General features: G+C 48.9%; 1 protein-coding gene across 3 annotated transcripts in view; it reads left to right on the top strand.

The window, feature by feature from the left end:
* Nucleotides 1-21,347, top strand: part of LOC139155518 (apoptotic chromatin condensation inducer in the nucleus-like) — a 66,273-nt gene that overhangs the window by 26,542 nt on the left and 18,384 nt on the right. For 2 of the 3 annotated variants that reach the window (XM_070730678.1, XM_070730676.1), the window contains exons 4-8: nucleotides 4,103-4,191; nucleotides 8,620-9,831; nucleotides 14,385-14,630; nucleotides 14,723-14,823; nucleotides 19,024-19,165. In XM_070730678.1, coding sequence (XP_070586779.1) covers nucleotides 4,103-4,191; nucleotides 8,620-9,831; nucleotides 14,385-14,630; nucleotides 14,723-14,823; nucleotides 19,024-19,165 — 1,790 coding nt within the window. The remainder of the gene's footprint in view (nucleotides 1-4,102; nucleotides 4,192-8,619; nucleotides 9,832-14,384; nucleotides 14,631-14,722; nucleotides 14,824-19,023; nucleotides 19,166-21,347) is intronic. The other variant, XM_070730677.1, reaches the window with a different exon arrangement.

The following is a 21,347-nucleotide window of genomic DNA, read 5'->3' as shown; positions in this document are numbered from 1 at the left end:
TTTCAAGGCTGAAGAGACCAAGGCGTTGCAACCTGGTTTCATAAGGGAGGGGCTCCACTTCCTTGATTATTCTTGTTGCCCTTTTTTGCACCTTTTCTAGTTCCATTATATCCTTGAGGTGCGGTGACCAGAACTGTACACAGTACTCCAAGTGTGGTCTCACCATCAGTTTGTAGAGCGGCAATACAACACTTGCCGACCTATTTTCGATTCCCTTCCTAATCATACCAAGCATGGAATTTGCTTTTTTTACTGCTGCTGCACACCGGGTTGACATCTTCATTAAGCTGTCTACCAAAACCCCAACATCCCTTTCTAATTTATAATTGAGGTTCTTTGCCCTGATATGCAGAGAGATTTGTCTTCTTGAAAAATAAAAATTAAAAAAACATCTTTGCGGAACAACGGAGAATCTCCATAGACAATGAAGCTTATCTACCTAAGCAGCTTACATAGTTGAAATCCCAATAAACCTCCATGTGACCACAATCAGACCAGCCATTTGGTAGGGTTCATATCATCTTGGCTGGGCCGGGAGGTTGTTGTCTCCAGATCCATTGGGAGAACCATATCTACGGGGCTTTGCAAGTGGGGGCGGGGTGGGGGGCGGGGGATGGGACAATTTGATCTTTGCGAGGATATTTCTTCAGAGAAGGAGCCACCGTGAAGAAGGCTCTTTTCCTTGCTCTCACTAGATCAGTGAGAGTGAAGCTTTTATTTCCTTGTGTGTTCAAAGGGTGTGCGGGGCAGCAGGCACACGTCCTGATACCCATAATGCAATGTGCCCATCCTGTGCATCCATGCACGATCCTCCCATGCTCCCCCCATGCACACAAAACCCCCACACACATTCTCCCCCATGCATGCACGCGCAACCTATCTCTTCCACCTCCGTTTTGGGCTTAACAGGCTTATTTGCAACCTCCTTAGAATAAAACACCCCACATGCCTTATTTTGGGCCTAGCTGGCCTCTCTGCAGCCTCCTGGGACCAAAATAGGCTGTGGGGAGCACTGCACACACACACATACACCATACCACATTTCGGGCCTAGCAAGCCTCCCTGCAGCCTCCTGGGACCAAAAATGGGGCATGGAAGGGGGCACTGCACTCTCACATGCCCCATTTTGGGCCTAGCAAGCCTCCGTGCAGCCTCCTGGGACCAAAAATGGGGCATGGAAGGGGGCATTGCACTCTCACATGCCCCATTTTGGGCCTAGCAAGCCTCCCTGCAGCCTCCTGGTACCAAAAATGGGGCATGGAAGGGGGCACTGCACTCTCACATGCCCCATTTCGGGCCTAGCAAGCCTCCCTGCAGCCTCCTGGTACCAAAAATGGGGCATGGAAGGGGGCACTGCACTCTCACATGCCCCATTTCGGGCCTAGCAAGCCTCCATGCAGCCTCCTGGTACCAAAAATGGGGCATGGAAGGGGGCACTGCACTCTCACATGCCCCATTTTGGGCCTAGCAAGCCTCCCTGCAGCCTCCTAGTACCAAAAATGGGGCATGGAAGGGGGCACTGCACTCTCACATGCCCCATTTTGGGCCTAGCAAGCCTCCGTGCAGCCTCCTGGGACCAAAAACGGGCACTATGGCCTCCGCACTCCATGACACCCCCGCCCCTCCCGTGTATGCATAAATTACCCCCACATATCCTGAAAAGTCAGCCAGTTGGCTTACGTGCCCGAGAGAGGCTCTGCTTGCCAGCTGTGGCATGACTTTCTGTTTGTGATGTCAAATCACAGGCAGCCCTCCACTTACGATCTCAATTGTTTTCCCCCCTCAAAGGGTCTGTTGCTAAGCGAGACGGTCCTTAAGTGAGTTTTACCCCCTCCATTTACGACTTTTCTCACCCTCACTAGTTGTTAAGCGAATCCCTGCATTTGTGAAGTTATTCATCCCCCCTCTGGTCAGTTAGCAACTCTATCTTCCCTGTCGACTTTGCTAGTCAAACGATTGCTAAAGGGGATCGCGTGACTCTGTTACCCGTCATAAATGCGAGTCACTTGCCAAGTGCTTGGATTTTAATCACAGGGCCCTGGGAATGGTAAGTGTGCTGGTTGTAAGTGTGAAAAGCACAACCAAATCCCTCCACACACACCCCAGCAGCGTGGTAACTGTGAACATTCAGAAAACGAACTGTTGTAAGTCGAAAATCACCTGTACCTGATCCGAAGCCATTTTATTTATTTATTTATTTATTGGATTTGTATGCCGCCCCTCTCCGCGTCCTCTCAGGAAAGAGAAAAACATTGGCAATATTTTCCAAGGTTTTGTTCTAGTAAGCAATGATGGCTGGTGCCATTAAATAAAAGATGTCAGAATTTGAATTATGGTTATTATGATCCAGAAAATCTGGAAGAGGTGTTATGTTCTGGCACCAAGCCCCCCAGAAAACAGATGCACACCACCGGTTTTCAATAATAAAGGGATTTACTATTGACAAGAATTATTTACAGTTCAAGTTTGTTCAATTTAAAACTAAAGTGTTTCAAACGGCGTAGCCGAAATGTTTAAAGAGTCTTATCAGCTGGCTGCAGTCCCAGTAGTAGATAATCAGGGGAATAAATACCCGGCTGTAAATAATATTCAGAAGCAGAGTCATCCAAGAGAGTGAACTTGAATTCTGGAGATCTTCAAAAAGCTAAGAACACAACTGAAATAACACAAACTAGCTGCTAGAATGAAACACGTTCTCTGCAACTAGGTGGAACTCTGCTCACTCTTAAATACCAAAAACGTGGCCCCCAGGGAGGACATCTTCGTGACGTCAAAGCTCCGCCCATGGAATTCCCTATTGGGATTCCCCACCTCCTTTCCAGCTTCCAGATCGGCCGAAAACGCCACCGCCGATCGCAAAAACGGCGCTCCACTGAGTGGCGGCGCCCGGCTGTAACCTTCTGAAACAGCCGGGCGCTTCTCGGCGGCCTCCCGAACCTGAACCCAAAAAGTTTGGGTTCGGGTTTGGGAGAACGCCGAGAAGCTCCCCAGCTGTTTAAGAAGGTGACAGGCCGGCGGCCAGCGGAGCGCCATTTTGCGATCTGCGGTGGGTTCGTAAGGCGAAAAAAGTTCATAAGAAGAGGCAAAAATTTTCTGAACCCCAGGTTCATATCTCAAAGTGTTCATATCACGAGGTACCACTGTAATAAACAATAAAATCTTGGAGAAAATTAAAATAATAAAATAAAATAATAATATAAATAAATAAATCTTGGAAACATACAGCTTGAAGAAAATTAAAAGTATTTGGCAAATGATCTCAGGGGGGGGAATGAGGGGACAAAAACAGGCAATCCTCAACTTACGACCATAATTGAGGCCCAGATTTCATTTCTTGGCACTGTTGATAAGTGAAGCATTGTATTTTTTTAGTCAAGTCACCTGATTCTTAAGCGAATCCAGCTTCTGCGTTGACTTTGTTTGTCAAAAGGTCGCCAAAAGGAGATCACGTGATGCCCCCTTCCCCCCCCCCCGGAACACTGCAACCGTCGTAAATACGAATCTGTTTTTGCCAAATAGTTGAATTTTGACCGCGTGGCTGTTGAGAATGCTGCAAAGCTCCTAAATGTGAAAAATGGCAATGAGGCGCCTTTTGTTTTTCAGGGCCGTAATCTGAACGCTGCCTGAAGCGAAATAGCCTTTTTTGTGATTCCCCTCTTGCGACCTCCCGACGAGCCAAGTTAATGGGAAAAGCCCAATTAGCTCAACGATCGGGTTACGAACTCGTCCGACCGCCAGTGATTTCACTTAACGGCTGTGGCGAGAAAAATTCATGAAACAGAGTCAAGCTCGCTTCACCGATGTCTCGGCAACAGAAATCTTGGGCTCCATCCTGGTCATAAGTCAAGACCTACCTGTAAGGTCCAGGTAGGCCTCGACTTACAAGAGTTCATTTAGCGACCATCGTGGCCATAAGTTGAGGACTGTCTATATTTTAGGAGCGTAAGGCACACACCCCCTCCCGAGCTATCACGTAGTAAGATGAGCAGCCAATAATTTTTATTTTAAAATGATATTTAGTTTTAATTTAATTATTAGACTTATAGGTTGCCCTTCTTGCAAACTCTGGGGCAGCTAACAAGGACATTTGTTATTTTGTCAGGCAAAAGTTGTGCCATCTCGCGGAAGAGGGACGAATCGGATGAAGAGGAAACCCGGAAACCAGAAGAACATCTCTCTCGGGTGAGGCAGGTAAATGGCAGGAGCACAGGTGGGGCGGGAAGGTTCAGCCTGGCCAGAGTCCACATGCCTCTGAAGACGGAGGTGGAAGGGGGTCGATGGGGCGAGGGGACTGGCGGGAACAAATGAGGGTGGGCTCCCCGCCTTTCTGGCCATGTTCGGGAAGCCATCAAGTAATATCATGATGATGATGATGATGATGATTCCTTTTGTGCTTTCTACAGACAAGAAGGTGGGCTTAACACACCTGTTATTCTTTCATTCCTCTTTGGAAATAGGTGACAGTTGGCACCACTGTTATTCAAGGTGGTGGGGTGGCTGCTGTTTCGATTCATAAATGAAGGGTTTTTTAGATGGAAGAATGGAATAGAATAGGAGTAGAATATAATAGGAATAGCAATATCTTTAGAATGGAATGATAGGATAGCGTGGGATAAACATATATCCATTGTAAGATAAAATACAGGAAATAGTATAAGGGCAGACTAGATGGACCATGAGGTCTTTTTCTGCCGTCAGTCTTCTATGTTTCTATGTTTCTATGATAGGATAGGAGACAGAACAGAACAGAAAATATGGAATAGTACAGAACAGAAGAGAACAGAATAATAGAGTAGAATAGAATAGGAATAGAATAGAGAATATATGGAATAGAATAGGAAATATGGAATAGAATATAGAAAAGAAATAGAATAGAATAGGACAGAAAGAACAGAATGGAATGGAATAGAACAGAACAGGAGAATAGAATAGTATAGTCTCCACATCTGTCATTGTGTAAGGGAATTATTAAGTCTCATTTTGCACCAAAATGCAATGCAAGCGCCGCCCTGCACATGTCTCCCCGCACATGCACCAGTGCTGAGAAAACAAGCCAAAAATAACACATACACACTCACTCACACACACAGACACACACACATTCAAAAACGAGATGGCTGCACGTGTGCCGTGCCAAAGCAAACAACAGTACCTTCCCCCTTTAAAGAAAAACCACCACAAAAAAAGATGGTGGTGTCCATGGACTGGCACCAATAGAACCGGCTATGTGATGCCACTGCCGCTTCACTATCAATCCTATAGATATACACATGTATCCCCCTGCGCATGTCACAAGTCCTCCACACCTGCACCCCTCGTCCAAGTTTGGCTTCCAGGTTGGTGCAGGCAGCCTTCCAGACCCAAAACAGGAGGTGGGGGTACGTGTGGATACCTCCCAAAACTCCCCAAAATTACAGGTGTAGAGCCTCCTGTTTGAGCAGCGGGTTGGACTAGAAGGCCTCCAAGGTCCCTTCCAGTTCTATTTTGATGGATTGAATTGAATAGTAGTACAGTGGTTCCCCGATTATCGCGAGGGTTCCGTTCCAGGACCCCTCGCGATAATCGATTTTTCGCGAAGTAGCGGTGCGGAAGTAAAAACACCATCTGCGCATGCGCAGATGGTGTTTTTACTTCTGTCGCAGCAGTGAGGAGCCGAAGATTGGGGTTTCCCCGCCGCCCACGCAAAGGGGAAACTCCGATCTTCGGCTCCTCGCTGCTGCCGCGCCCGCCGCTTGTCCGCCCGCCGCTTGTCCGCCCGCCGCTTGTCCGCCGCCTGCCTGCCCACGCGCCCGCCCTTCGCCCGCCCACGCCGTTCGCTCGCGCCGCTTACCAGCTGAGTCCTGAAGCCAAACGGCAAAGGCGAACTTCCACGTTTGGCTTCAGGACTCAGCTGGGAAGCGGCGGTGGGGTCTTACCGGCCGCCCACGCAAAGGGGAAACCCCGGCTCCTCGCTGATGCCCGCCGCTCGCCCTCCCGCCAGCAAGAGGGGGAATACCCAGGGAAGCTGCCCAGCAGCTGATCTGCCCGGCGGGGAACGCAAACTCCACCATCTACGCATGCGTGGCCATAGAAAAAAAGGGCGCGCATGCGCAGATGGTGTTTTTACTTCCGGGTGGAAAAATCGCGATATAGCGTTTAGCGAACATCGAGATCGCGAAACTCGGGGGACCACTGTATTGTTATCCTTTTTGGAGGGGAAAGGTGGGGGGGCGGTTATAATTTTTTTTAAAACAAATTCTCCGACATAAAAACATACATAAATGAAAATACATATAGGCTTAAGCCATCAAGGTTTAATATACATAGATAAGAACACACATATACCTAGAAAAGCCTTATATAGAAAATTAATAAAACATCTTTAATTCATTTCAACAATATTTGTTCCATCTTTCTAGCAGCTTAACTAAAAAGTGAAGATTTTGTATAAAAGAAAAATAATATTGTTTATTTATTTATTTATTTTTATTTATTTATTGCTAGGGTTGAAAGGGACCATGCAGGTCATCAAGTCCAACCCCCTGCCTGAGCAGGAAATCCTATAGCATCCCAGCCAAATGGCAGTCCAATCTCCTCTTGAAAGTGTCCAGAGTTGGGGAGTTCACAACCTCCGCAGGCAGGTTGTCCCACTGGTTGATCGCTCTGACCGTCAGGAAGTTCTTCCTTACTTCTAGGTTGAATCTCTCCTTGGTCAGATTCCAGCCGTTGTTCCTCGTCCGGCCCTCTGGTGCTCTGGAGAATAGAGTAGCTCCCTCCTCTCTGTGGCAACCCCTCATATACCTGTATTGGTTTCAAGTCCCCTAATCATTTTGGTTGCTCTTTTCTGCACCTTCTCCAGAGTTTCAATGTCTCTTTTGAAGTGCAGTGACCAGAACTGGGCGCAATACTCCAGGTGTGGTCTGACCAGGGCGTAATAGAGTGGTATTAATACTTCCCTGGTCAGACCACATCTAAAAGAAACTAGTTTTAGTTTAAAAAAAGAAAAAAAGGCTACACAAATTTTCTCCAATTCTAACCTTCATGTTCTTAAATCTTAAACTCCTCTAGGTCTGTGTTACATAATTATCTAAAGTTGCCTCCCATCCTCTTTTTGTCAACCGGGTAGTATTGTTACCCTTCTCATCTTCTCTACTATCTCTTCTGATCAGTATCATTATTATGATCGTTGTTCTTCTACCGTTTTGCATATTTAGGTAGTCCTCAACTTGCAACCCTTCATTTAGTGACCATTCAAAATTATAGAAGAAAGCAGTAGATGAAAAAAAAGTGACGGGTCCAATTTTTAAAACTTACAATCACGGCAGGATTTTAAACATAGAAACATAGAAGACTGACGGCAGAAAAAGACCTCATGGTCCATCTAGTCTGCCCTTCTACTATTTCCTGTGTTTTATCTTAGGATGGATATATGTTTATGCCAGGCATGTTTAAATTCAGTCACTGTGGATTTACCAACCACATCTGCTGGAAGTTTGTTCCACGCATCTACTACTCTTTCAGTAAAATAATATTTCCTCACGTTGCTTTTGATCTTTCCCCAACTAACTTCAGATTGTGTCCCCTTGTTGTTGTGTTCACTTTCCTATTAAAAACACTTCCCTCCTGAACCTTATTTAACCCTTTAACATATTTAAATGTTTCGATCATGTCCCCCCTTTTCCTTCTGTCCTCCAGACTATACAGATTGAGTTCATGAAGTCTTTCCTGATATGTTTTATGCTTAAGACCTTCCACCATTCTTGCAGCCCGTCTTTGGACCCGTTCAATTTTGTCAATATCTTTTTGTAGGTGAGGTCTCCAGAACTGAACACAGTATTCCAAATGTGGTCTCACCAGTGCTCTATATAAAAGGATCACAATCTCCCTCTTCCTGCAAGAACAAGGGAGCACAATCTGAAGTTAGTTGGGGGGGAAATCAAAAGCAACATGAGAAAATATTATTTTACTAAAAGAGTAGTAGATCCTTGGAACAAACTTCCAGCAAACGTGGTAGATAAATCCACAGTAACTAAATTTAAACATGCCTGGGATAAACATATATCCATCCTAAGATAAAATACAGGAAATAGTATAAGGGCAGTCTAGATGGACCATAAGGTCTTTTTCTGCCGTCAGGCTTCTATGTTTCTATGTGTCTAATCATGCTTGACTAATTAATACTGCTTTATTGGCCAATTGTGATTAGAGACAATGAGGGATTTCCTAAAACATGGCCGTTCGGTGAGAGAAGGGATGGTTTAGCTTCAGCAGCCAGCAAGCGCATGCATTACAGCCTCTATTTTGTGAGAATTCAGGCTCGCATGTCTGCCACTTGACAAATTCAGTGTATCTCTCCACGGCTCGCATAGGAAGGGATACGTTTCCGTGGCTCAGTTGAAAACAGAGTGCAGAAAACAGATAGCAGAGTGTCTACTGGCTGGATGCCCTTCCTGTCACTAACACGGAGTTATATTCAGCAGATACATTCCCAGTATGCCCAGATGGAGAAATATCTGCGTCTACCTAGAATCAAATTCTCAGCCTGATGATTCGTGAGGCGAGAGCTCCCACCTGCAGGCCACTGCACCACTCTTTCGGGGCTCTTTCAATAAAGTAATCTATTCTACCTTTCTCCTTTAGGCCCGAACGGTGAAGACCGCAGGAGGTGGCCATGCACTGGTGAGCGAAGAGCGGGAGACTTCCCTTCGGAGCCGGAGAGCTGCCCAGCGGGTGCCGGTCAAAGAGGAGGAGGAAGAGGAGGAGGAGGAAGAAGAAGAGGAGGAGGAAGAGGAAGAAGAAGAGGAGGAGGAGGAAGAAGAAGATGAAGATGCGCCCCCATTGCTGGTTGGCCAGACACCCATGAGGCCGGAGGAGCCAGGCATGCCAGCTCCCCAAGAGACGGGCATGTTCCAAGCTTCCCTGCCCATCGTTCTGCAAGCCCAGCCAACAGAGACGCCCTCTCAGACACCAGACAGCCCAAGTGGCGAAGTCGCCATGCCTGTCCTCGCGCACTTAAAGAAGTCAGAAGACGAGGAGGCTCAGCCTCTGGAGACAGACCCTAGGGAAAAGCAGCAGGTGGCTCCAACCCCGGAAGAATCCCCCGAGGAAAAAGATCCCCTCCCGGATCCCGCGAAGGAGGTTACGCCTCCTTTATCCGAAGCCTTAAAAATGGAGACCGAGGAAGACCCGGCCCTTCCGAAGGAGCCGAGGTCGACCGAAACTCCCCAAGAGGAGAAGGAGGAGGAGAAGGAGATGGAGCAGGGGGAGACCCCGGTGGCTGTTGTCTTGCAGAAAGAGGGCGAACCCCAGAGCGGGGGGACCCCAGAAGCGACGGCAGCCCAGGTGCTGCACAGCCTAGAGGAAGAAGCGTCTGCGGCCGCTGCGGCGCTGGTACAAGCCTCGCCATCTCCCCCACAGCTGATCGAAGCACAACAGTCCCAACAGGACCCACGGGGGGACGAGCCGCCACCGCCACTCCTAACTAAGGAAGCTCCCGCGGAACTCACTCCCGCGGAAGATGAAGCCCCTCCTCAGCTCTCTCAGCCATCTCCCCGCGCTCAGGAAGCACCCGCCGCAGCCAGCCTGGGAGCCTCGCCATCCCCCTTGGTGCTCCCGCTACACCAGCCTGGCAGCTCCCGCTCCTCGTCATCGTCGTCCTCCAGCTCCTCCCACTCTCGTTCCCGCTCTCCGGGCAGCTCGCCACCTCGCCCCCGGGGTAGGAGGACCCACTCTGCCTCCTCTGAATCACCGGCTCGGAAGCGGCCAGCTTTGGAATCTCGATCCCGCTCCGGCTCGGAACGTCGTAGCAGTTCGGGCTCCCATTCCCGTTCCAGCAGCAGCAGCAGCAGCAAGGTGAGTGGGTTCGGGTGTGTGTGTGTGTTTGTGCCCACGTCATCCTTGACTTACAACAGTTCAATTAGTGACTGTTTAGAGTTGCAGCGGCACCGCTAAAAAGGATTTATGTTTTTTTCTTAATACCTTTTCAGCATCCTCCATAATTACGTCGTCAAAACTCGGGAGACTTGGCGACTGGTACATATTTATGAAGGTCACAGCATCCCCGGGTCACGTGACACCCCCCCCCCCTTTGCCTTTCCGATGAGCGAAATCAATGGGGAAAGCCCGATTCACTTAACAACCGGGTTACTAACTTAAAAACTGCAGGAATTCACCCCACAAATATGGCAAGAAAGGTCAAAAACTGAGGCAAAACTCGCTTAATGATTTTTTCACAGCGACAGAAATTTGGGGCTCAATTGATCATAAGTTGAGGGCTACTCGTATCATCATCATCATGATCACCCTCTCCTTTTAATAACCCATAATCCCTTGTGGGGTGGAGTCTCATTTGCTCAGATAATAATAATAATAATAATAATAATAATAATAATAATAATAATAATAATAATTTATTAGATTTGTATGCCGCCCCTCTCTGCAGAATTGGGGCTGCTCACAACAACAATAATGACAATGTGACAATGTAACAAATCTAATATTTAAAAAACATCTAAAAACCCGTCACTTAAAACCATACAACACAAGCGTACCATACATAAAACTATGTTGCTGAGTGTTATATAGTTGCTGGGTGTTTACTAGCCAGATGCTCTTCCTGTTGCCATCGCCGAGTTTTGTTTGGCAGATATATTGTGGCCAGCGAGAGAGAAATATCTGCCTCTACCTAGGATTGAATACCTGCATCCACATGTTATGTACATACACTTAACGGCAGAAAATTTGCTGTTCGATTGTGCTTTTAAGCCGAGGACTAGCTCTAAGCATAGCTCTTTGATAGCAAGGCCGCATTTTGAACCCAAGGCCCTAGAGTAGTCATGGTGAACCTGCTTTTCCTTGGGTGCGGAAAGCGTGCGTGCACTAGCATGCTTGTGCCTACAGCCATAATGCAATGTCCTTTCACATGCTATGCCCCCATGCGCGTGCATGCGTGACACACCCACACCCCACACTGCTCTGCCACCTGCACATTTCCCTAACCCTGAAAATGGCCCATTTCCCAATTTCTGGTAGGCCCCTTTTTTCATCCTCCCCAGGCCCAGGAGGCTTTCTTGGAGCCTGGGTAGGATGAAAATGTCCTCCCCCCCCCGCAAGGCACTCTGGAGGCCAAAAACAGCCCATTTACTGACTTCTGGTGGGCCCACTAGGCCCGTTTTTCATCCTCCTCAGGCTCTAGTGGCTTTCTTGGAGCTTGAGTAGGGTGAAAATGGTCCCTTTGGAGGCCAAAAGCGGCCCATTTACCAACTGGCCCATGTGAGCCCGGTAGGGCCGTTTTTCACCCTCCCAGGCTCCAGAGGCTTTCTTGAAGCCTGGTTAGGGTGAAAATAGCCTCCCTACCCCAGCGGCCCTCTGGAGGCCCAAAACAGCCCATTTCCCAACTGGGCCAAACTCTTTTTGAAAACAAATCTATATTTCCAGCTCAGAACAAGTTGGTTTGTTTTTTTTTCCTCAGCAGATAATGTGAACATTTGAGGTAAAGAAATCATCGGATTTTAGACCCCTTCCTGCTTCGCTTCCAGTCGAGCGTTTTCAGGTTTTTTTCTTTAAAAAAACAGATGCACTTCACAGCCTGTCCCCCCAAAAAAAGGAAAATGCGGCAGGGAGATTATTAATTAATAAATGAATTAATTAATTAGATTTGTATGCCGCCCCTCTCTGTAGACTCAGGGCGGCTCACAACAATAATAAACAATATATGACAAATCTAATATTAAAGTAACTAAAAAACCCTTATTAAAAAATAAAACATCCACACAAACATACCATGACATTGTATAGGCCTAGGGAGAGGGGAATATCTCAATTTCCCCATGCCTGGCGGCAGAGGTGGGTTTTAAGGAGCTTACGAAAGGCGAGGAGAGTGGGGGCAATTCTAATCTCGGGGGAGCTGGTTCCAGAGTGTTGGGGCCGCCACAGAGAAGGCTCTTCCCCTGGGTCCCGCCAAACGACATTGTTTAGTTGACGGGACCCGGAGAAGGCCAACTCTGTGGGACCTAACTGGTCGCTGGGATTCATGTGGCAGAAGGCGGTCCCGGAGATACTCTGGTCCGATGCCATTAATTAGATTAGTTTAAAGAACTACAGGATTGGTCATTCTTAATAATACTGGGTTTACAATTAATTTACAGACTCAAACTCAACACTGATAAGACGGAGTGGCTGTGGGTTTTGTCTCCCAAGTACAATTCCATCTGTCTGTCCATTACCCTGGGGGGGGAATTATTGACCCCCCTCAGAGAGGGTCCGCAACTTGGGCGTCCTCCTCGATCCACATCTTATATTAGAGAACCATCTTTCAGCTGTGGCAAAGCGGGCGTTTGCCCAGGTTCACCTGGTGCACCAGTTGCGGCTTTACCTGGACCAGGAGTCCCTGCTCACAGTCACTCATGCCCTCATCACCTCGAGGTTCGACTACTGTAAAACTCTCTACATGGGGCTACCTCTGAAGAGTGTTTCCAAACTTCAGATCGTGCAGAATGCAGCTGCGAGAGCAATCATAGGCTTCCCTAGGTATGCCCATGTCACACCAACACTCCACAGTCTGCATTGGTTGCCGATCAGTTTCCGGTCACAATTCAAAGTGTTGGTTATGACCTATAAAGCCCTTCATGGCATTGGACCAGAATATCTCCGGGACCGCCTTCTGCCGCACGAATCCCAGTGACCGATTAGGTCCCACAGAGTTGGCCTTCTCCGGGTCCTGTTGACGAAACAATGTCGTTTGGTGGGACCCAGGGGAAGAGCCTTCTCTGTGGCGGCCCGGGCCCTCTGAAACCAGCTCCTACCGGAGATTAGAATTTCCCCCACCCTCCTTGCCTTTCGTAAATATCTTAAAACCCACCTCTGTCGTCAGGCATGTCGGAGTCTTCGGAGAGGGGCGGCATACAAATCTAATAGATATAAATATATAAAATTGAGACACCTCCCCCGGGCCTATACAGTTTATGCATGGTATGTTTGTGTGTATGTTTTGCTTTTAAATAAGGGGTTCTTAGATATTTTTAAATATTAGATTTGTTACTGTATATTGTTTTTATTATTGCTGTGAGTGGCCCCGAGTCTGCAGAGAGGGGCGGCATACAAATCTAATAAATAAATAAATAAATGTAGTTTTTTAAATTAATTAGATTTAGATGATTATATTATATTATTATTATTATTATTATTATTATTATTATTATTATTATTATTATTATATTTCTATTAGATTTTATGTGTTGTAAGCTGTCCTGAGTCTTTGGAGAGAGGAAGCATATAAATCCAATTAAATAAATAAAATATGAAACACCTGCAGGAAAACCACCCCAGCTCAAGAACCTCCCCCCAAAGGCATCCCAGTTCGCCCCTGATCTACATAATTTAATTTATTAGATTTGTATGCCGCCCTTCACCAAGGACTTGGAGCGGCTAGTCCTTGACATACGACTATAACAGCCCAAAATTTCCGTTGCTGTGTGAGACATCGTACCTCCATTTTACGGCTCCTTCTTGCCACACGTTTTTAAGTGAATCATTGCAGTTCTTCAGCAAAATTTGGTTTTCCCGTCATTTGTGCTGGCTGGACGTTGGCAAGAGCGGGTGCGGGGTGGGGTGTCACACGACCCTGGGATCACACGAACAGTCATAAATACAAGCCAGTGGTCAAGCATCAGAAGTTCGATCACATGATTATGTGGGTAAGTTGCAACCGCGTGAGAAATGGCTCTTAAGTCACTTTTTCTCCCCAGGGCTGTTGTAGGTTTGGTCACTAAATGAACTGTCGTAGGTTGAAAACTACCTGAATTTATTTGTGTTTACAAAGATTGAATGAATGACTTTAAAAGGGAAGGACGAGAGGAAAGAGGAAGAGGAGGAAGAAAGGAGGGGACGGGCGGATGGAAGGAAGGAAGGGAACGAGGAAAGGAGAAACGAGGGAGAAAGGGTGAGGAAGGAAAGGAAGGAAAAGGAGAGGAAGGAAGGAAGGGAGAGGAAGGACGGAAGGGGAGGAAGTAGGGGGAAGAAAGAAAAGAAAGAGGAAGGAAGGAAGGAAGGAAAGGAGAAAAGGGGAAGGGGAGAAAAAAGAAGGAAGGGAGAGGAAGGACGGAAGGGGAGGAAGAAAGGGGGAAGAAAGAAAGGAGGAAAGAGGAAGGAAGGAAAGGAGAAAAGAGAAAAAGGAGAAAAAAGGGAGGGAAGAGAGAAAGGAAAGAGGAAGGAAGGAGAGGAAAGTAGGAAGGAAAGCAATGGGGGGGAGGAAACAAAAGGGAATAAAGTAGAAGGAGAAAGAAAGAAAGAAAGAAAGAAAGAAAGAAAGAAAGAAAGAAAGAAAGAAAGAAACCCAGTCTTTTCAGAGAACAGCAGAAGAACCTAGAAGTGTCAAAAACTTCTCTTTTCCTTTTCTCTTCCCTCAGTCCCCCAGCCGCAATGCTTCGCGGGACAGCACCAGCTTCCCCCCTACCAAAGAGCCCTCCCTCCCCGAAGCGCGGTCCCTGCCCCACAGCCCCACTGCCCAGCACCAAGAGACCCCATCAAGCCCCAGGGAAGAAGAGAGAAGGAGGACCCCCTCCCCTCCTCTGAGGCAACACAGCCACACTCCACCGCGACAACAACAACAACCAGCAGACAGCATACAGGCCAAGAGCACATTTCCAAAACGAGTACGGGGGCGTTCCGGGGGGGGGGGGGGTGGCAGTCAGGGGACCTGGCCCTGTGGCCCCTTCCTGCTAAATTAACCCTTTCCGCCCCACAGGACAGCCCAGAGCCCCTCATTCCAACGGAGAAGCCTGACCAAGAAGTCGGGGCTCTCACCTCGGAGCCTTCGCACACGGTGGAGCCCGCACCCAGCAAAATGTGAGTATTGGGGCGGGCGGAGGGCTGAGCCAGGATGGGGTAGCTGGTGCACCGCCTGCAGCGGGCCCCGACTTGGGAAGGCCGAATCAATTTTTTTGGGGGGGGGAACGGGGCACCCCCAAAGCCCAGGAGATAACGCTGTGCTGCCGAGCACGGGTGGGGCACAGTCTCTCATAAAGAACAAGTTGCAGGAAAGAGAGGAGGTTTGAGACCCGATATGGCTGAGAAAGTGACCGGACCGTGGCTAAGTGGTTTTTTGATCGCTTTAAAGGTGTGCCTGGAAAGGTGGATGCCATTCCCTCTGTCCCTTCTCACATCCCAGAGCTGTGTTTCAAGAAGGGATGGAGAGAGAGATGATAGGCAGTCAGGCTGGTAGAGATAGGGATAGATTAGATGTAGATTAGAGAGAGAGAGAGATCTGTCAATCTAACCTATCATTTATCATCTCTTAATATAACAATTAGATTAATAGATAATAGAATGATAGGATAGAGATAGGCAGGTAGGTAGGTAGATAGGTAGGTAGATAGATAGATAGATAGATAGATAGATAGATAGATATTGATAGATGATAGATTAGAAAGATATTGATGATGGATAGACAGACAGATAGATAGATATTATTAGATTGATAGATGATATGATAGATTGGATAGATAGATAGATAGATAGATAGATAGATAGATAGATAGATAGATAGATAGATAGATAGATAGATAGATAATATTGAGAGGGAGAGACAGAGATGGATAGATGATAGATAGATAGATATTGATAGATGATAGATTAGAAAGATATTGATGATGGATAGACAGACAGATAGATAGATATTATTAGATTGATAGATGATATGATAGATTGGATAGATAGATAGATAGATAGATAGATAGATAGATAGATAGATAGATAGATAGATAGATAATATTGAGAGGGAGAGACAGAGATGGATAGATGATAGATAGATAGATATTGATAGATGATAGATTAGAAAGATATTGATGGATAGACAGACAGACAGACAGATAGATATTAGATTGATAGATGATATGATAGATTGGATAGATAGATAGATAGATAGATAGATAGATAGATAGATAGATAGATAGATAGATAGATAGATAGATAGATGATAGATATATAGATATAGAAAGATAATATCGAGACGGAGAGACAGAGATGGATAGATGATAAATAGAAATATAGATAGAGAGATAGAGAGATATTGATAGATATTTTTAATTCACTCCACTACAATTATTTGCAATTTTTAAAAGGATTTTTTTCCCATCCAGTCCCTCCCTCCCCCCCTCCAACTCTAGCCCAAATTAAAGCATTAGAGGGTTGTGAAAAGAGCCCCTCCCAACCCTCATGCTCCAGATCCCAGCGTGGTTTGGACAGGCCCTGTGCTCTGAGTGGATTCTGGACTGGGGGGCATCTTCATACACACACACACTACCCAAGAGCATGCACACAAGCTTAGTACTCAACCTGGGTACTGCAGGCTGTTTGGGGGAAGGGCACAGCTGACCTGCTATAAGCAGCCACATCTCTGCTGGGGAAAAGGGGGGGGGGGATTGTTTCAGATGGGATGAGCAACCGGCCTCTTAGCTCTTTGGACACCCCCCACCCCCCCCCACACACACAAAACTACTTTCCAAAATGTGGAGCATTGGTTGCTTCCAATGCCCTTTGTCTGGAACCATCCAGCGCACTGACCGGTTGGATGGGGAGGCTGGCTTATAATAGGGATGGACCCTGCCAGCCTGCTAAGGAACGGTTCCTGCTGGACACTTGACCACTTGGATATTGGGGTTGGGGGGAGTGTCTGACCTTTAAAGGGGGGGGAGAGAAACGTACTCAGTAATGGAAAATGTTGGATGGGGGGGCAGGGGGGGGCGTCCTATAAAAAGGATGCGGCTTGCTAAGAGAAGGTTCCTGCTGTGCGTTTGATGGGCAGGTGGGGGGGGGCGGGGGGGGCTGCCCTGTAGAAAGGATGCAGCCTGCCAAGGGAAGGCGCAGCCGCGTGCTCGACCGGTTGGATGGATCCCGCCAGCCTGCAATGGAAAGTCCCGGTGTTGTTGGGGGGTTTTTTTTGGACCGGCTTGGATCGGGGAAGTGGGTTGCCTCCCGCAGCGCCCACCCACCCACACGCCCTATTGAGGAAAAGGGGGGGGGGGGTAATCGAAGTCCCCCCCCCTTTGCCCCGCCCCTCCGGAGCCCCTCCCCACTCTTCCCCCTCCCCCCCTCCTTTATGTCTCCCTCCCCCTCCCGGGGGCTGCCGGGAAAAAAAGCCTCGGCGCCGGCAAGATGGCCCCGCCGCCCGCCCGCGGCTCCTCCGTTGCGCCGGGGCTCCCTCCGCCGCCCGGGCCGCCCTGCGCTGCTTCTCCTTCGCCGCTGCGGCGCCCGCGGGACTGCTGAGAGGAGGCGGAGGCCCCCCCGCCCCAGGAAGGCGACCCCGGCCCCCTCCACACCCCCCACCACCACCACCCGGCCATGCTGCTCTCCGAGAGCAAGGGAGGGTGAGACCGGGAGGGCCCCGGCCGGCCTCCGCAAGCCCCCTCCCCAACCCCGCCTGCCTTCCTCTCCTGCGCCATTCCCTCCCCTCCCTCCATCCCTTCCTTTCTGCGGCCTCCCCCTCCCTTTTATTCCCTCCTGCCCTCCATTTTCTCTCTTCCCTCGAGCCCCCTCTCCCCCTCCCCAGCGCCTCGGCCCCTTCCCTTTTGACAGCGTCCCCCCCCCCGCCCCACTCCTCGCTTTCCCTTTCTTCCCCGGAGCTTCGGTTGGGGAGGGGGTTTGTTTCCTCATTGCTTGGCTGCCTCTTCTCCTTCCCTTCCTTCATTCTCTCTCGCCCCCCCCCCCCATTCTGCCTGCCATCCACTTTCTTCCTCCTCCTCCGCCCCCTCCCTTCCTCTCTATATCATCTATCGCTCATCCCTCCCTCTCTCATCTATCTCTCATCCTCTTTCTAATTTATCTATTTTTCCTAGCTATCTAATCAATCTCTACCCCCCCCCCGTCTTCCAGATGCTCCCTCTCTCTTTTTCTCTTTCTCTCTCTCTCTCTCTGCCCCCCTCCCCAGGATTTCATTCCTCTGCCTGTCTTCCAGCTGCTTTCTCCTCTGCCCCCTCCTCCCCCCTCCTCTCTCTCTGTCTGTCTTCCCTCCTCTATCTAGCCATCTCATCCATCTCTCTCTCCCTCCCCAGGAGTCCAGGTTTTCTGCCTGCCTTCCAGCTGCTTCCTTCCCTGGGCCCTCCTCCTCCTCCCCCCATCTTCCAGGGCTCAGCCACCCATCCTTCTCTCTCTCTCTCCCTCCTCTCTCTCTCTTTCTATCCCCCCCCTCTCTCTCTGCCCCCCCCAGGAGTCCAGTCTTCTGCCTGCCTTCCAGCTGCTTTCTCCTCTACCCCCTCCCTTCTCCCTCTCTACCCCCCCTTTTTTTACCGCCTGCCCTTTTCTCTGCAGAGATTTTTTTTCCCCTTCTCCTTCCCCCTCCCTTCCTCGCTCCCTCTTTCCATCCATCCTGCATGTGTGTCTGCCTCCTTCGCCTGCCTTCCTTCTTTCTGCCTCTCTGGCTACTGCCGCTGCTTTTCTGCTCTTGGCCCTTGGGCAGTCGCCCCTCCCCCCAGCAACAGTGGGGGGGGGGCTGGGAAGAGGCGGAGGGAGGGGTGGGTGGGTGGGCTCCGAGATGGAAAGGCTGTGGTGTAATTGACCGGGAGACGGAACATGCGACATGAAAGGAGGTTCATGTGGGTGGTTTGGCAGGGGAAGGGGCTTGACCATTTGGGGGTCTCTCCCCCACCCCTCTTTAAATTTGGATTCTTCCCCTTGTGGGTCAGTTTGCAGCCGGCCAGGAAAAAAGAGGCCTTTCTCTTTTGTTGTGTTGTGCATGGGTGTTACTCTGAAACTGGGGGGGGAGGGGAGCTTACTCCGAGGATGCTCGGGGACGGAAAAGTCACCTTTAGATGGGCCGCAGCGGAAGGGAGAGCAAGGAAAGGCCGCAGCATGTAGCCAGGAAGGGAGGCGGAAATGAATGGAAGCCGGCGCTGCTGTGGTGTGGCAGAGGTTTCTTGGGGAGACTGCGCTATAGGGGGGCAGAGACCGCTTTTTGTATTGGCTGCAAGCGAGGCGCCCCCCCACGTCCTCCTAGCGACCCCCAGCCCCCCCTCCCCACAAGTGATCGCCTCTCATTATCTTTTCACGCAGCGAGGAGAAGCAGACGATGTCCATGGAGATTTCGGAGCCCCCGCCGGAGAATGAGGGCCTGGAGCCTGGTGGCCCCGAGGACCAGCCCTCCGCAGACCCCCCAGGCCCCGAAGCGGGCCCCGAAGAAGAGGAGAAGAAAGAGGTAGGGTCTCGGGAGGCGCCCCTCAGCGTAGAGGCAGGGGGCCCTAGAGTGCACCCATACGAGCGGGTTGGGAGGATGGGGCTTTCTTGGGGCAAGTGAAGGGCTATTCCCCACTGTCCTGGAGGAAGGGGGGTGTGCGATGGGAAGAAAGGCCCGGCGGGGTGGGGGTGGGGTATTTGAGAATGCTTGGTGATCTTTAAGCCCCCTCCCCCCCCCGGCAAAATCTTTGCACTAGGGACTTATCTTTTGGTGTGAGGGCCCATTTTTGTGCAAGAAATTCTTGAAGGCAGGAGAGTGTGGGGGCACCTACAACTCCCCTTCTCGTCCGTCCGCCCCCCCCCCCCCCCCCCCAATTCTGCTTTTCCAGAGAATTTCTACTTGGGTGTGCTTGGGAAAAATCTCATTTTTTATCTTTTCCCCTTCCCCTTAATTTCACACGATAACCCACTGCAGTTGGAAAATACGTTAGGCCTCTCAGGCTGAGAACGAGCAGAAACGATGAATTAAGCCTTCGGTGGTATTGTTTTGGGGGGGGGTTTTTTTCAACTGGAGTCACTTTTAAGACGCCTGGCCTTCGACGCCCAGAATTCCCCAGGCAGCAAGTCAAAATCCATCTATCTATATAACTTGTGGACTTCAACTCCCATAATTCCCGAGCTAGCATTTCAAGAATTTGAAAACGTATTTATGCCGCCAGGCTTGGGGTCACTAGACCCTAGCCCCTGGCCAAAGAAAGTGTGCTATGTTTGCGGTTTGAAGCTGAATGAATGATTTTTTAATATTTTAGGGTTTTTTGAATGGTTTTAGATATTACATTAATTGGATCTCTGATGTGTCATTGTATATTGTTTTTCTTGGTATGTTGTGAGCTTCCCCAAGCCCACAGAGAGCAGCGACATACAAGTCAAATAATTAATCAATCAATCAATTAATTAATTAATTCTGGGAGTTGAAGTCCACAAGTCATAGAAGAGCCAATGTTCCCTACCCCTTTTTTTAAAAGCATGCCTGCTGAGGATTGGGAGTTGAAATCCATTTCACCTTTAAAGCAAGGTGGCCGGAGAATTCTGGGAGTTGAAATCCAGCCATTTTAAAGCAGGCCTTCTGGAGGATTCTGGGAGTTGAAGTCCTATTTTGAAGCATGCATGCTGGGGGGCATTCTGGGAGTTGAAATCCACACGTCTTAAAGTGGCCACACGGTTGACTAACCCTGCACTGAAGGTTAGCACAGAGAAAAATATCATTTCTATAGCCCTTTTTTAAAAAAAATTCTTGGCTGGCAAAGTACCTGCATTCATGTCCCAATTTAGCGCCAAATTATACCAATAAGAGAAAAAAAATGCAATATTGACATGGAAGAATTCGGAATCCCAGGGGTATTTAGGGTTACAATATTTTTATTTATTATTTTGGTCCAGTCCGGTGGCTGCATTCTGAGCTTAGTGCTTCTCACATTCGCCCTGCTTTAAGCCAAGACTGGTTTGAATTTTTTTCAAAGCAGTGAATAACACTCCCACCCACCCACCCACAGCCCTCCAGCCGGAGCCCTTAACCAAGATTCCTGCTCTCGAGCTACATTTTGGCATGCTTCAATTTTTTGTGTGTGTGTGGTGATGGTTGTTTACTAAACTGGATCCATTGCAAAGATTTGGTTTTACCCCTTTGGCCATTTCTGATGTTTTGGCCTCTTTCCCCTCTGTTGTGTAAAGACGGGGTGGGTGGGTTTTGTGATAGGAGGGGGGGGGGCGCCGGGCGGTTGGAATGGAGGGGGGCATTGAATACATTTGTGCGCCTGCACGTACATAATTCGCACTCACGACTCAGATCCTGGCTTTTCTGTGCTGCTGAGGAAGAAGGGTGGGCAGGGACAGGCCTTGCTTCTCCCCTCACCCTAAAATATAGCTTCCCCGCATAACCCCTCCTCCCTCTCCCCCTACCCCCGTTGACATTCTCCTCTGGACTCGTTTGTTCTGATCCCCGTTTTAAAGAGGCATCAATCTGCTGGGAATGCGAAAGAGAGAGAGAGAGTGAGAGAGAGAGAGAGGAACCGGAGAGAGAGAGAGCGTGGACACATTTGAGCAGGCCGCAGCCAGGCGTCCATGAAGGTGGACGCAGGGGAAGAGATACGAAGAAAGCAGAGATTTTGGAGATGGGTCTTCTCCCTTGACCCTTCCTGGAACTG

The sequence above is a fragment of the Erythrolamprus reginae genome, unplaced genomic scaffold, assembly GCF_031021105.1.
Source record: "Erythrolamprus reginae isolate rEryReg1 unplaced genomic scaffold, rEryReg1.hap1 H_26, whole genome shotgun sequence".
Classification (NCBI taxonomy): Eukaryota; Metazoa; Chordata; class Lepidosauria; order Squamata; family Dipsadidae; genus Erythrolamprus; species Erythrolamprus reginae.
The sequence above is the reverse complement of the archived record's forward strand: the minus strand, read 5'-3'. Positions and strand labels throughout refer to the sequence as shown.